Source organism: Dermacentor albipictus, chromosome 1 (genome assembly GCF_038994185.2).
Source record: "Dermacentor albipictus isolate Rhodes 1998 colony chromosome 1, USDA_Dalb.pri_finalv2, whole genome shotgun sequence".
In the NCBI taxonomy this organism is placed as follows: Eukaryota; Metazoa; Arthropoda; class Arachnida; order Ixodida; family Ixodidae; genus Dermacentor; species Dermacentor albipictus.
In genome coordinates, this window is record NC_091821.1 from 90,098,557 (window position 1) to 90,114,247 (window position 15,691).

Sequence of the window (15,691 nt, forward strand, 5' to 3'; positions counted from 1 at the left end):
CGCCCCGGTCCGCCAGGTTGTGTCCGTCCACATGCGACAGGCAACTTCGTAAAGCCTTAGGCCTAAAGGATCGCTACCCTGACTACAACCGGCATCCTAAAAACAACACCCAAAATGGGCTCAAAACAGGCAGCCGCGAGGAGACGTCAGCTCTGTTAGGTGGTCCTACCCCGCTCAGTGCACACAGCATCCGAGTTGACGGTGCCCACCGTCCCAGACTGTGTCGGAGCGCCCGGCCGCAATACAAGTCAGCCCGTAGTGGCACCCATGGCCCGTGGCCACCCGGCTCCCAGAGCCACGACTTCATCACAGTCAGGGATAGAAGAAGCTATTTGCATGAGAAATTCGGACCACCCACGAGGCTTCCGTACTCACTCGCCTCAGGCTTGCCAATGCTCCACGGGCACTAAGCCTCGCTCTCTCAGGATGTAGAGCACGTGGCTCTCGTACCGACGAATGTCATTAAAAAAAAAATCATTTGCGAAAAGGCTTAGCATGTTGAAAAGTTCAAACACGCTACAGCCACCATCACCTCGCTCAAGAAAGCACGCCGCCACTAGCGATCAAAATCCATGCTAGCCCTACGCTTCGGTTCAAACAAAGGTCTCGAACGAAGCAAAACTGTTAAAACTATCCTACGATGCCCCAAGAGCCCCACATTGGGCACCAGATGTGGGCTTCTCACCCGTGCTTTTGAGAAAAAGGAATGACAACACAGTAGTGCAAACAATCACAAGGGCATTTATTGCACCTTTCGTAGACTAATGCCTGCTAGCCGAGTTGCTATCCACAAAACATGCCGGTGGGCGCGCGACAAATCGCGGAAGTCCGACTCGCCACGACCGAATAACGAGCGAATATGTTTGCCCCATGCTGGACAGCAACGCCTGGTCGTTTGCGCGTATGGTCATGCAAATGGTGGCGCGTTGAATGGTTGTGTTCGTCCATTCCGGGGTAGGCCTCACGAGACGGTCTCGCCATGTCTTTCTTTGTCCTCGTATGTTTGTGCGCTGTAAGCCTCAGAAGCATGGATCGGCGTGCGTGCAGAACATCTGGGCCGCTCGCCGACCCCGAGCCAAAGCAGAAGAGCCTTCTCCTTTTTGCGCCCAAGTAACCCGTTAGCAGATGGCGTTAGCAGAGCAACACTCGTACTACCCTGCAAGCATACCGACCCCCACAGTAAAGCCACGCGGCGAAGCCGGAGAACAGGAGACAGGAGCTATGCAAGAAAACAACATATCAGGATTACAAAGACGGCGCCGAATAAAACAACACACGAAGAAGGAGAACACGAGACAGCACGTAGGCGCACTAACAACTGAGTGTTTTATTTCTTGACATAGTAATATATAGCTGCTGTCAAGGATCAAAACAACAGAAATAAACAGGGCAGTCATCTGCATCGCACAAGGAAGCGAAGATACAGAATAACGTTTTAAGAGTCACTCTCAAGATATGCCAATTCCTTTGTCGAAAGCGAAACTGAGGCTTCACTGATACATTCAAGACCGCGCTTTTTTATCTCAAGCGCTTCCAATATCTCCCTTGTGAGTTGATGGTCAGCTCTGTACAGAACACTGCTTAACCAACTAGCCCACCAACACATGCTCAGTAAAATATCAGGAGACGCGTGAGAGTCGCGCATCCCCACAACTATATGACCGCGCATGTAGCATTGTGCCAATGCAAGCATACTGCACGCTTTTAACTCTTTACTCCGTCTTAAGTCTTTAGGTTATGCTGTCACAAGGAACTACTACACTCAGTATTTTATGTAATGCATAAACAAATTCGTGCGAAGCAAACTAGAATTTGTAAAAACTTGCTTGTGTCTAGTAAAAAAAAAATATGTAACAAAAATTATTAGATATACAACATGTATTGCCATCTAATAGGCAGGATCTCTGAAAAAAATCGAAATTTTTTCATTGAACAGGTATTCCACTACAAAAATTTAACTGCAAGCACAATTGGGCGTGACGGGCTGTGGCTGCTGATGTTCCGGGTTGGTTTGTGTTGTCCTTGCTCTCAGAGTCAAAGTACGATGAAAAGGCAGCATCCTCGGGGTCGCTGCTGCTCAATCCATCAGCAAAATCAGCTGCAGACACATCGAAATCACAAGATCGGTGATTTTTTGAAGTATGTGCGCCGCTTCCAAAGGTGGTGGCCATATTTGTTTTCTACTTTGATGATCGCAAAACTTCGGAGTGTGTTGAAAAATTAGCACCTGGCGGGAAAAAAAATCAAACTGCTCAGAAAACAAAAATATAGTTCTCCCCATTCACGTCCGATACCACAGTGTGTCCGCGAGCGATGTGGAAGGTCTCGAAAGCGGCATTGCCTGGCGGGAAAAAGCGAACTGCTTAGAAAACAAAAATTTAGTTCTCTTTCTTCACGTCCAATAGCACAGTGTGTCTAAGTGGTGTGGAAGGTCTCGAAAGCAGCGTTTCAAACCAGCATTTGTGGGATAATGATTCCCAATAGGTGCATTACAGAAAGAGTTAATAAGCAATAACGCAAATGCGCTGCCATTTCCTATTACAGGCAATGTGAAGTGAATGTCATGTATCGCTCTGGCGGCATCATACTCTGGCGTTGCTCACCAACTCTTTTGTTTTGGTTTCCCGTTGTTGCCTTTAAAACACTATATAATAGAAATATGACAAAGCAAGCCTCAGGTCACTCGGACCCCATCAGATCAACTTTGCGAACTGCCGCAAAGCGAGTTTGCCACTGCCGCCACGTCATTGCACGCGGATTTCACCCCTGGCTCAACGGGCAGCTCAGCTGCCATCTTGACGGACGTCATGCGAGCCATCTCGCTGCTGGTATAGCTGGACTATATTGCTTCGGCCACCTCTAATTTTCCGCCTGCAACCATGCCATCACTGGCTGCCTTGGAACTACTGGAGTTCGATGGATTTCAGAATGCCCCTGTTCTATGTAAGGTCCTGTGTGCAATATCGCCTTGTTTGCAATATAAGATGGCTGGTTGCAGCGGGGTGGCTTCAAGGTGACGCCATGGTGTGGAACAATTACGAAGGCCACATGTACTGGTCCTGGGCAGAATGGCAATGATGGCTGTTTTCTACCCGCTTGGTTGTGGACGCGATGAGTACTGCTCAGCTACCGGAGCTCGGGAGAAACACTACGTTGACGAATCAGTCTTGCCCAGTAACGCCTCGACACAGAGGCCCGCAGGCTGCTCTGCCACAAATGCCGGCTCACCAAGTGTCGCCTTCAGCTCCACCCCAGATGGTGGGAAGTACATGGCAACACACACTCCTACATCGACCCACCACTGGGCGTTGCATCACAAGCCAATACCATCACCTCCACTACAACCCCTAAACACGCATCAGGCCACTGCTTCTACTTTCGTATGACAGTCTACGCCAGCTGAGCTGCTGCGACGAAAACCTTGGAGGGCTCGGGTGCAGTACCATCTCGCCACTGCAGCTACACCTGGCAAGATTTGCCACCTGCCCGCTGTAGACCCCAAATGCAAGCCATATTTTCCACCATGGGTGTTGGACTCTGCATCAGCATCCGACACCATACAATCACTTCCAGAGGCTGAGACCACTTTCCGTCCACAGCAGTCAGTGAAGTAGCTCCCAACACTGGGGCACGTGGAGTCACCAATGCTACTACTACAGGAACCCAACCTGTCCACAGGTCACAGCAGGGAGATGCTTCCTGACCCGTTGGAGCCAAATCCTTGCATGTTGACACAAAACACGCGAGGGCCCACAAGATGCACAAGAGAAGTACACAAGACAAGGCACGTGGTATTTTGTTGCGCTCAGCTGATTAGACTTCATTGGCGAGCTTCAATCATTTAGTGACACCGCTGCGAAGAAGCACATGATGGCTCAGCAGAGTAGCTGCTCACTGTACAGGATCTCCTGCCGTATGGGCCCTATTGAAAAGGGATTAATCATCAGTGAGACCTGTGACCAACGCACAATAGCCAGTGCCACCTGCCAGAGGAACTGAATGTGCGCTGGACTGCTCACCAATGACGACTTCACTGTGGGTTTGCAAGCCATGCCAAAACTTGCAGCATGGCCGACTGTGAAGACAAAGTGCACTTGGTGAGCACCCGAGGCCAAGTGCACTTCTTTTTCACACTCAATCTTGGGCACTCACATAGCAAGTGCGAGGGGAGAAAATGAAGTTTGAGTAAAACGGGCATTGTGGCAGATGGCCAGCTTGTCTGGTTCTTTACAGTGAGCATATCCAGGGCAGGGCCTTGGACCCCCTTCCCTTTCTGGATCTGCCAGTGTCTATGGAGAATACGCAAGTGCCATGGGGAAATCTGAATAACCAGAGCAAGTTAAAAAAAAAATAAACAATAGATCAGCGGTGGACATATTGCAATAGGACCGATACTTTGTCAAGTTGGCTGAAGGGCAAGGTTTCTTTTTTTTTTCATTTATTGATGCCAATTTGTCACTGTGTGCATTTCACTGGCACATGATTTCTTGCTATAAGTGCTAGATATTTGCAGTCGCTTCATGATCCATTAGTGGTATCTATGCATGTTTGATTAGTGTATTACATCTGCTGTGTGTAGTTTAGAAATAATTATTTTATATAATTGGGGTGACACAACTGTGAGTGCACAGCTGCTCGATGTGCCTTTGCGTACGATGAATTTTGATACAAGTAGGCAGCCCGAACATGGAAAAGAACAATGTGAGAATGGGACAAGGAAATAGGCATGAACACACTAGCTACACTGCACAGATGCTATTTTATCTATGATATATACCTGCAAGGACAACAAAAATAGCGTCCTTGAATTGAGCGCCTGTATGTGTCAACTTGTGGACTTAAGTTTAGCAGATGAACGGGATAGTTAAGCTAATGACAACTTGTGCGGAATTAACTCTTTATCGAAATGCAGAATTAACTGTGAATTCGGGTTCAGGCTGCGTTTATCTTCATCTTTTTATATAATAATAAGAAAATGAAACAGCGAGTTGAAGAAAAATGTTCCATCCTTGTGCAATACATAATGAATGCAATTTTTCATAAAGTACTAACTCATGCAGCTTCATTTTCTGTTAACTGCATGTGGAGCTTCCTCATTGCACCAGAGCAGTACGTTACTGCTACAAAGCATCGTTTCCTTGCCATAAAAGCATACATTTCTGCTCCAAACTGTGATTTTTCCTGCTTCGAAAACTGCTCTAAAAGACCAAGTGCTGCTTCCATCACTGTGATACATAACTTGCTATACAATAGACCTTGACGTGAATGACATGACATATATTTCTTTAACAGGATATATTCTGAATATGCATATAAATGTCATGCATGTCATAACATGGTTGGCATAAACTTCAATTTCATGGCTTGTTGGTATGTCAAGGCACGACATGATTCCTATTAATGTTGTGACATGCGTGAGAAGAATGCCGTAAATTATTGTCATGCATGCATGCATGCATGGCATGCCATTATTACCATGACATGAACTTATGCTGACCCAATAAACTAAGCTGTGTGCTTTGTAACGCGGCTCTCGCCTCTGATTCTCCGTGCTAACTGCATTTGAGCCAGGTGGCATGTGTAAGATCTCAGCAGCAGAATACCAGGTGGTGATAATCTGTTGAAACAGTGATTGAAAAGCAAGTTCCCAAGGAACGTTGATTTCCTTGCATGCTACAGTGCTCACTCTCACATTCTATTCTCTTATGATTGTATTATGCATTCATGCACATATCAACTACTGTATAGTTGCATTGGCTAACACATACAGTACTTACCTTGCACAACTACAAATCGTCCAGAATAGAGCAATCAAAGTAATAACTTTTAGCTTATACCACACCAATGCCCAGTGTCCGGCATAATTAAATATAACATAGGTGTCTGGTTATGTAAACATATCAACAATCAATTCCCCTTTTCTTTCATCCCGTGTTCTTCACTAGATAACACTAACAGTACAAGATTTGCTCTTAACACGAACCTAATCTTACCCAAAGTCTGAACTAACTCCGTCAAGCAAACTGTTCATTTCAATGCTTTTTTATTATGGAACTCGCCACCATTTGTTTTAAAATTAATGGTGCTACACTCATTTATTACAGAATTCAAAAAGTTTCTTATGAACCAACCCAGTCTTGCATAACCTTCCTTTTTTTTATATGCCCCATAATGTATGCATTTTCATTTCCATTGATGAATGCCACAGTTTACTACATCATGCTTATTAATCACGTATAAAACTGTTTAAACATGCCCAATTTTTTTTCAGTTAGTTCATATTTCAAATGTGGCTCAAGTGGTGGCACTGGCTAACACTCTCTGGGTTCTACTAGGAAACATAAATACCTAAGAAAGTGGATGGGGAACGGCGCCGCAGTAGCTCAATTGGTAGAGCATCGCACACGAAATGCGAAGGTTGTGGTATTGTTCCCCACCTGTGGCAAGTTGTTTTTTCATCCACTTTCATTTCCATTAAATTATTGTTTCTTTAGTTTATTAAGCACAATTAACTTCCCCTATGTTGTCCTTGGTGTCAGTGTTTGTTGGCTTCTTATAATGTGACTAATAAAAATTGGGCCCCTCGGTTAATCCCCTTTCTTCTCGTTTACTTCTGCTGTCCATGAGCATTTAGTTTCTGCATTTCTTACCTACTTCTCACCTCCATGCCGCTCGTTCACATAAGTTCGATCATTCATAGAAATCATGGAGTCGGTACCATCATCGTCCTCTTGCTGCTGTTGTCACACACATGCACTCCCGCGTTAACTCTAGCTCACTGTACCCTTGTCACACAAACAAATACTGAAGTTACAGAAATACATTGGTCAACCTGGTAACGTTTTGCTGAACCACAAACAGTGCTGCATAGCCAGCTGCCTGCGAAATGCTTTGTGTAACGTCGATTCCCACAGTGCTTGGGACTTGCACAATCTTGTTTTTCTTTAGTGTATCTTCACACGCCAAACATACTGATGTCACCCATTAAATGCAGTTTTGCAGCTACATCTTTTCATATCAGCCAAGTTATCTATGATATTGTGTAGTGCAGTCAACAGCTTCAAATAACCCTCCTTACCTGAAATATTGCTAAGCTACTAATCTTAGTGTTTAACATTAAGCAGAATCTGCCAATATTCAGTTTTCATTTTTCTAAAAACAATTACAATGTTGTTTTGGGAAAATGTCGTAAATCAGCAAATATTGGTCAAAATAAAATCTTCAAAGCATGTGTAGACCATTGTAAATTAACATACTCATCTAATTTGAAGCTTCCCTACTGTACCCTCTTTGTACATATATCAATTTATAGTATTGAAAAAAAAAATTTTCAAGGTGTAACTGAAAAGGACATTGCCGAAAAATGCAAAGTAGTGCAAAGTCAAGTGAGAACCTCATGCAATATTTTTTAAATGCCCACTGGTTCATCTCCTTAATTTTGTGTAAACCTTTCAGCACAATCATAGGATGATGTATAGGTAGCCTCAAAAGTTTACAGGATGGAAGGTATGAAGAAAATAAAAGTTACTGAGCCTTGTCACGCAATCTGGATTTCAAATATGCTTTGTGTACTAGTGTCTGAAACCAACATAGTATTGTGTTGTTTTAATGTCTTAAAGCTAAAACTGGGCTGACATCTGACCTTTTTAACAACCCACATCTAAACTTTTTGGCAACCCACATCTAAACTTTAGACCCTGCCTGTACGTGACCCGCGGAACTAAAGCTCTTCTAGGGGAAACTCCAAGTTTCTGCAAATTTTCATTGCTCCTGACAGAAATGAGCTGAATGAAATGATGGGCTTACTTTCCTTGTGTGCTCTTGCTGGCAAAAAAAAAAAAATGCTACCAGCTATTCAGCCTTCCCCAAGTACAAACACATCAGACAAAAAGGAAAATGTACAATTGTATATTTTAAAAAAGATGTTTTGTGCTAACTTGATGAGAAATAAATTAATATGCGAGGTCAAAAGGACATTTGGTTGCCTAGAAATTTCTTTGAAATGCTTATAATTTTTCTCTTATTGTAAACTTTTATCTTTAATAGAAAAGGCTGACTTTATTAGCATATATTGTCTATCATTTAAGTTTCAAGGCCCCTGTGCCCATGGTTGGAGCAGGTGCTGGGCCATATAATGGTGCTGTTGTCACTGATGTGCAGCTGTTTTGAAATTATAAACAGCGAGGAGTATAGTGTTGGCTTTTCATCTCTCCTGCGTAGGTGATGTAATTGCAGCTGCTCACATTCTTATTGAAGATAACAAATTCTGACGATTGTGTGCTGCACAACACACCATCATACATATGATATTGTTGCTAAATGAGGGTGTTTCATGGAGTACATTGTCATGTAATTTATGGTGTTCCTGTCATCCTTTCTTTAAATTGTCACAATTTTCTTGCTGTTCATAGCATCATTCTTTTTCAGTGTCTTAAAGGGCCCTTCACCAGGCTACATAGCAAATATAGGTTATACGCTGGAAGTTGTTACGTGTCCTCTAGGGAGCGTTCTACCGCACACATTCTTCAAATCGACTCATTAATAGCAGAGACAAGAATATTTCAGTGCCGCGAACCCGTGATTTCAGCAGGCGAGCTCCACTGCCAAGCAAGACGTTCTCTCCACTCGCCCCGTCTAGCCTACGGAAACGAAATTCCTTCCCTGCGTTCTCTCATACCGGACCTCGAGGATCACATGACGCATATGTCACAGGCCCCGCCTTCATTTTTGTTCTTTTTTTTTCTTTTTGCTCCTCAACTTTTTTTTTTTTCTTTCTTTCTTCGGCGCTACACGCTTTTGTCGATGGCGCCGTATGCGAGCTGTTGTCTCGTTCGCATAGCACACGATTTTGTGCGCTGTGCACAAGGAAACATGACTAGCGATATAATTCAGTGCTACACGAATACTGAGGCAGAACAAGCGGATCGTAGAGCGTGATCACGCGCTGGAACACGGTAGAAACTGGCATAGTTTCGGTACCTTCGCACGTGACCGCACGACCGTGGGAACAAGCAAACAAAGTGGAAGTACATCTCTCTTGCTTCTGTGCAAAGTAAAACAAAAAACATGCAGACATTACGTTTCTGTGTTTTATTATTTCTCTAAACCTCAGTTCGTCAATTTAAGCAACAGGTCACACAAATAACAGATGTTGCCTTGAATAATTCTCGAAGTCGTGTGTCACCACGAGCTACGTCACTCTGTGGACCCGATTACGTAGGCGCTGGAGCCCGACTATGTCACCATCGCTCTTTGGGCGGATTCGCCGTCAGTGAAGAGGGAAACAGCATTCGGATTGAAATTTCAGGCTTTTCCGCGGCGCGTAGCAATGTAATTCTTTGCAAACACGATCGTTGTTGCGCATTGTGGGCTCTGCGCTTGTCAGCTCAAAATGGCCAGACCTGGTGAGGGGCCCTTTAATGTTCTCTACCCGCCGTGGTTGCTCAGTGGCTATGGTGTTGGGCTGCTGAGCACGAGGTCGCGGGATCGAATCCCGGCCACGGCGGCCGCATTTCGATGGGGGCGAAATGCGAAAATACCCGTGTACTTAGATTTAGGTGCACGTTAAAGAACCCCAGGTGGTCAAAATTTCCGGAGTCCTCCACTACGGCGTGCCTCATAATCAGAAAGTGGTTTTGGCACGTAAAACCCCAAATAATAAAAAATAATAATAAATTAATGTTCTCTTTACATAGAGGCTTTTTCTGTGATATAGTTCTGTACCCCAAGATGCCTCGTTTTTTGTAAGTTACTAACTTAAGCACCATTTTAAAAGTTAATTGAATATAGGATCCTTGTATTCTCTGAATACAGAATCAGAAATGGGTCAGGAAAATATTTAGAGGAAATTACTAAAACACCTCGTTTTGAAAAAAACTTGCAAAATTCAACCTGGTGTTTAATGTACTTATATCCTGACTAGTCAGATCACTGTATGTTCTGTTTTATTGTGATAGCAATTATACAGACATTCGAAGTGTGTTCACGCTGTAAGCATCGCCACTGTGCTATCACAGTAGCTGCAGCTTATGCGTGGTCTGCATGTGGAGAGTTAGGTCTCCAAGGACGCAAATGATGCAAAGCGCATTTTGCTGCAGAAATGATAAAGCCAAGTGGATGTACCGTCATGCTCCATCCACTCAATCGACCCTGCAGCAGAGCCAGGACATTGTTATGCATTCCACTGCTGGCGTGACAGTTTTGTGCACACATAATAGTGTTCCTGCTGAGCATCTGTGCGCATACCATATTGTATTTCGTACACTGGTCTGAGTAGAATGCACACTAAGCATTTAGCTTAACCCTTTGAGGGTCGAATTATTTTTAAAAAAACTTTCCCAAGTGGTCAAATTACTTTATTGTGGATCTTAAATGTGCAAAATATGTAAAGTCGGGAATAAATAGTAAAAAATAATTACGAACAGTATTTTGTTGTCAGCATCACTCAGAACTGCCAAATGTTCAATAGTATTTCCGAGCGTGGTACTCCTTGAAACACGGGTCTACGCACAGCGCCTTATCACAATCTGCACACCTAAAATGCGTGTCTGTTCTCTTGGAGCGAGGAGTTGTGTTGGTGCACACGACATGTCTGCGTGCGGCTGCCTTGGGCGGAGGTCTGAGGCACCCTCTCGCATAAGCGCGTTGCCGCAGAGAGTGAGAATCCCTCGTGAGTGGTGGTGATAAACAAGCTAAGAGCAGCGACAATCAAGACAGAAATCAACTTCCGCCGCCTCTGCGAGAGCGAGCCGACAAAGAGAAAAACCACGTTTGGCGCGCCTCCGTTGCGATCACGCAGTGGAACTGAAACCGCGAAAGCGCGTTGCCGCAGAGAGCGAGAATACCTCGCGAACGGCGCTGATAAACAAGCTAAGAGCAGCGACAATCAAGATAGAAATCAACTTCCGCCGCCTCTGCGAGAGCGAGCCGACAAAGAGAAAAACCACGTTTGGCGCGCCTCCGTTGCGATCACGCGGTGGAACTGAAACCGCGAAAGCGCGTTGCCGCAGAGAGCGAGAATACCTCGCGAACGGCGCTGATAAACAAGCTAAGAGCAGCGACAATCAAGATAGAAATCAACTTCCACAGCCCTGCAAGAGAGTGCCGACAAAGAAAAAATTAACGTTTCACGCCTCCGTTGCGATCACACGGCGAAACCGAAACCGCCAAAGGGGCGTTGCCGCAGTCTGAGCGACGCGCTGAAACTAGCAATCAGTTCTGTTTATCTCCTCAAAAGGTCGGACCAATTTCAAATGCATCTTGTAAGCGCTAAGAGGTGGCAGCACCTCTCGGTGAGCACGCATCGTCATTATGGCGTGAAATTTCAAATGGAGGGTCGGAACCGTACCCATACGGCAAAGACCTTGCGGGACAGAAAACCACTGCCGTACATGTATGGCAAAAACCTTCAAAGGGTTAAATGATCTAATTCTTTCGTTCAGTGCTTACAAACCTTGGCGGTTTTCAATTGGTCTTAACTCCTGCAACGCCTGCAACACTGCTAGTGATGCTCAACATCACGGCAGAATTGTGGGAAGCATGGTAGCTGCCAATGTGGTGTTTCTGCTGTGCAGCATTGGTTGCCTAGCACACTGACTTCTGCCAGCATGACCCTGCATATTGTTAGAACATTGTTCAAGAAGCTTGAGGGGAACGATAAATCTTGCTGTTGCTTTCAATGGGCGAAACTGCTGTATTCCTCTTCTCTTTTTCTTTTCTTTTTCTTTTTTTTATGTTGTAAAAGTTGCATCAATTTTATTGTTCTTGGTATTCTGTTGTAGTAAATCTCAGCTCTGAACATATGCAAGTCTCTGAAAATTGGATGTACTTGACTCGCATTGAGAATGGAGCTATAAACTTTTGCTAACTGATCTTAGCAACTTGCTACCATCAGCAACTGGCAGAGGCTAGCTAATTGTCATTTGAAATAGACAAAGGTTCTACCTACAACTTTGGCTTTTTCCAAGAAAAAGACTTGTGAACAAGTTACACCCTTAAATAACATGTCAAACATTATAAGAACTTCCAGCTAAGGCCAAATTTTATTATCCAGTGTTTGATAAAGGTGTAAGGACCAATTTTGCTGACAAAAGAGAAGGAAAGCCTACAATTCGAGCCTTCTGAAATAGTCCTAACTTGTCCAGGCTGTCATTTGAAGTGTATTCAACGTGTAAAATTTTGCCTGCATATAATGCAAATGAAAATGTTATAAAATGAGACATTGGGTAGAAAGATGTCATCCTTTTCATACAGAAACTAATATAAAAGTAGCAGAATTATCAATAGGCATTCATATTTTGCCACAAGAACAGTAAAAAAAAACCTGCAAAATTCTTGAGATTCACGCGTATTATGTGGTATATAGATTGGGGACTATCAAACCCAGAATAATTGCAATTTGACTGTTTTCACTTTTGTTCACCATAGCTCAATAGCTCAAGTGCTTAAAAGTTGCATTGGACGGAAATGCCTTTCAGATAATGCCTTTAGCAATGCCTTGGGCTATAAACATTCTCACTGTAGAAAACATTACTAGCTTGGACATGAGGTGCAGTGTTTGCCCAGTGAGTTTTTGTGCCTTCTTCTCGTGTTTACATATAAAAATGAGATTATTGAAGCATCTTCACATAATTTGTGGAATTTCTCTATTAGTCTAGTTCCTCATTTCATATCCACATGGCTGTGGTTTAGCAGTCATGTTGCGACATGATGGCAAAACCCTGTACCAGTAACAGCATTCACTTTTTGTTTCCAGTGTTAGTTGTACTGGAGATCTAGCAACCTCTGGTTCAACTTCAAAAGTCCTGTTTGGTAGATCTAGAATAATATTCTTTCGGACAGCCTCCTTTTACAGCCTTTATGGTCTACCCCTGCTTGTGTGATCACACTCATGTGGCAGCTCCTGTCAATTTAAAAACAAGAATAGTTCCATTTTTGAGCATGTGTCTAAGCGGTTATTTTTAATACCTTCAGGATCCAGACAGGGCATTGCAGAAGATTTGGATTGCAGTGTACTGGGAACAATATGAAAATACATAATGCTTAAGTACTCAATATGCCAATCAGTGATCATACAGAATGCCGACTATTAATCGTACAGAAAAGTTAGCCGTTAGGATTGGGCTGTTTCTTGACTCTTGAAAGCTCCCTTTCATAGTTGCTCGATGTTACAGTTGCCGCAACGGTCTTGAATGTTTTTTTGTTGGAAGCCATGCTTTCTTGGTAATAACCTAACACAGCTGCTTCTGTTTACAGTGTTATGCCAGTTGGTGCAGTAAAAGATACAATGTTCCTTAATGGTTTAATGAATTTTGCTTAATGTGAAATGTAAATGGTTTATGCGCAGGTTCACACATCAGGCCGAAGTTTTACCACCTCATGATTCTGGAATCTGGTACACAGGATGTCCCAAAACTGGATGGTTTTGTAAGTTGAGCATTCTGTAAAGTCAACTCTTTTTGTTGCTCTGTATTACCAGATTTCTTTGTAATGTCTGTACCTATCTTGGAATACTCGTTCACACTATGGGTGAGCTAATGCCCTGCTCAGAACTAGGTCCAATCGGGTGCATCATTGACTAAGAAACAGTTTTCGTTGGGCAGAGGAAGGAGGCTTACCTTTGCAGAAGTCCTCATGAGACCAATGATTGAAGGCACTGCATTGCTTTAAATACATATCAAGCAGTAGATGTTTATATTGCAGCAATCTAAATTGGCAATTTATCATCTTGGCAATTATCACTTGGCAGTTCATCAGTCTTGCATTTAAGTAGTTTTAGCTGTGTGGCAAAAATGTGGGTATAAGGGCATAAATGGAAATATCATGTTGAGCATATGTTTCATATGCAGCTGATCAAAGCTTTCTAGTTGAGTAATCCTAAAGGCAAAAGTTAGTAAGGTGATGCATGAATAGTTAATGAAATTACTGACCGTGGTTTCTAAGCAGCGAGTTGAAGACTTATGTAACAAGGGTGGCATTCCCAAACCATTTCTGATCACTGGTTTGGTGAGTGACCAGAGAGGATATGGAGCAATTACACATTGGCATGAGAAGCATTGAAGGACTTGGGTATTGGTGTTCTGTGGTGTGGGTCCTTGCGTGCATGCTGTAATTGCTGTAATTTGTTGTTGTAATTGCTGTAATTTATTGTAATTTGTAGGCTTCATGATCTGGCTGTTGTGCATTACATCAACTTTACATTTTACATTTGCCCCTGCGAGAAGCCTTGCCACTTTGCATGTTAGCTCAGCTGAATGAGCTGTTCTTAGTTTGTAGTTTAGTATGATGAGTGCTTTATCTGCTTGGTTCATATTGTTTGTGTTGCTGTAGCAGCTTATTCGCTTGATAGGTTTTAGTCCAATGTAATTTTGCAATTTAGGTTGGAAAGTCTTTCTCAAGTAAGACAAACTGTGCTAACAAGTTGTGACTTCAGCTGCGTCTTGCAAAAAAAAGTAAACGAAGCTGAATACATTTACTATTCTTAAGTTACCACTTTTTGTAACCCGGTACGCGATCATGTGAGCTTTGCGCACAAGCTGTGCAACTGAGGTGGCAGACTTCCTTTTACCTGATGTCATCCTCCATCACGACGCATTTCGTCAGCTCCTCACTGATTGCGGCCACACCTGCTTGTCCCGAGTAGTTGAAGACCTAGTTCGCTCCTGTTCTGCCGAGTACAAGCTTTCCACCATCTACCGCCCATAGACAAACAGGCTGACGGAGCGACTCAATCGCGCATTGACAGAAATGCTGTCTATGTACGTTTCCGACCTCCATAGTGATCGGGACAGCATGTTGCCCTTCGTGACCTTCGCCTATAATTTGTCCCCTCAGTGGCTATGGTGTTGGGCTGCTGAGCACGAGGTCGCGGGATCAAATCCCGGCCACGGCGGCCGCATTTCGATGGGGGCAAAATGCGAAAACACCCGTGTACTTAGATTTAGGTGCACGTTAAAGAACCCCAGGTAGTCAAAATTTCCAGAGTCCTCCACTACGTCTCATAATCAGAAAGTGGTTTTGGCACGTAAAACCCCATAATTTAATAATTTGTGCCACTACGAGACCACTGGCTTTTCACTCTTTTACCTTCTATTCAGCCGCCACCCTTCTCTGCCCTTTGACACACTGCTTCCTTGCTCAAGGAACGCTCCCATTGAATATGCTCAAGATGTCTTTGCCCGGGCTAGCACAGCACTCCAAATTGCCGGCTCCCGGCCCACTGAGCCTCAGACCGGGTCGAAGATCCGGTACGACAGCCAACATCGGGACGTTTGATTTCCTCCTAGATTTGTTGCCCTCCTATGGATGCCATGTCGCTCCGTCAGCTTGTTTGAAAAGCTGCTGCTGTGATAACAGGACCCTACACAATATTGTGTCAGCTTGGCGATGTGAACTACGAGATCGCTCTGCTGGACTCGCATGTCCCCACGGACGTTGTGCATGTGTCCCTGCTGAAGCCTTACTTTGCCACGAATTCACCTTCCTTATAGTTACCCCAAGACGGTGCCTTTACAGGCAGGGGTTATGTTATGACTCAACCAAGAATGGCGCCAGTCAGAAAACGATTTGACGTGTAGAGGTGGAATCAGTCTTGACAGCCATCTTTTTTATGCATCATTGTCTCTCGTAAATATCGTAAATACATCTTTATATGTGACTTCTGCAGTGTAACAATACATGTAAATGCCTCCTG

The 15,691-nt window shown here is 43.9% G+C and overlaps 1 protein-coding gene across 6 annotated transcripts in view; it reads left to right on the forward strand.

Annotated features, from left to right (window-relative positions):
- Positions 1–15,691, forward strand: part of poe (E3 ubiquitin-protein ligase-like protein poe) — a 549,262-nt gene that overhangs the window by 191,986 nt on the left and 341,585 nt on the right. For all 6 annotated transcript variants that reach the window (XM_065455076.2, XM_065455078.2, XM_065455079.2 and 3 more), the window contains one exon: positions 13,346–13,425. In XM_065455076.2, the coding sequence (XP_065311148.1) occupies positions 13,346–13,425 (80 nt within the window). The remainder of the gene's footprint in view (positions 1–13,345; positions 13,426–15,691) is intronic.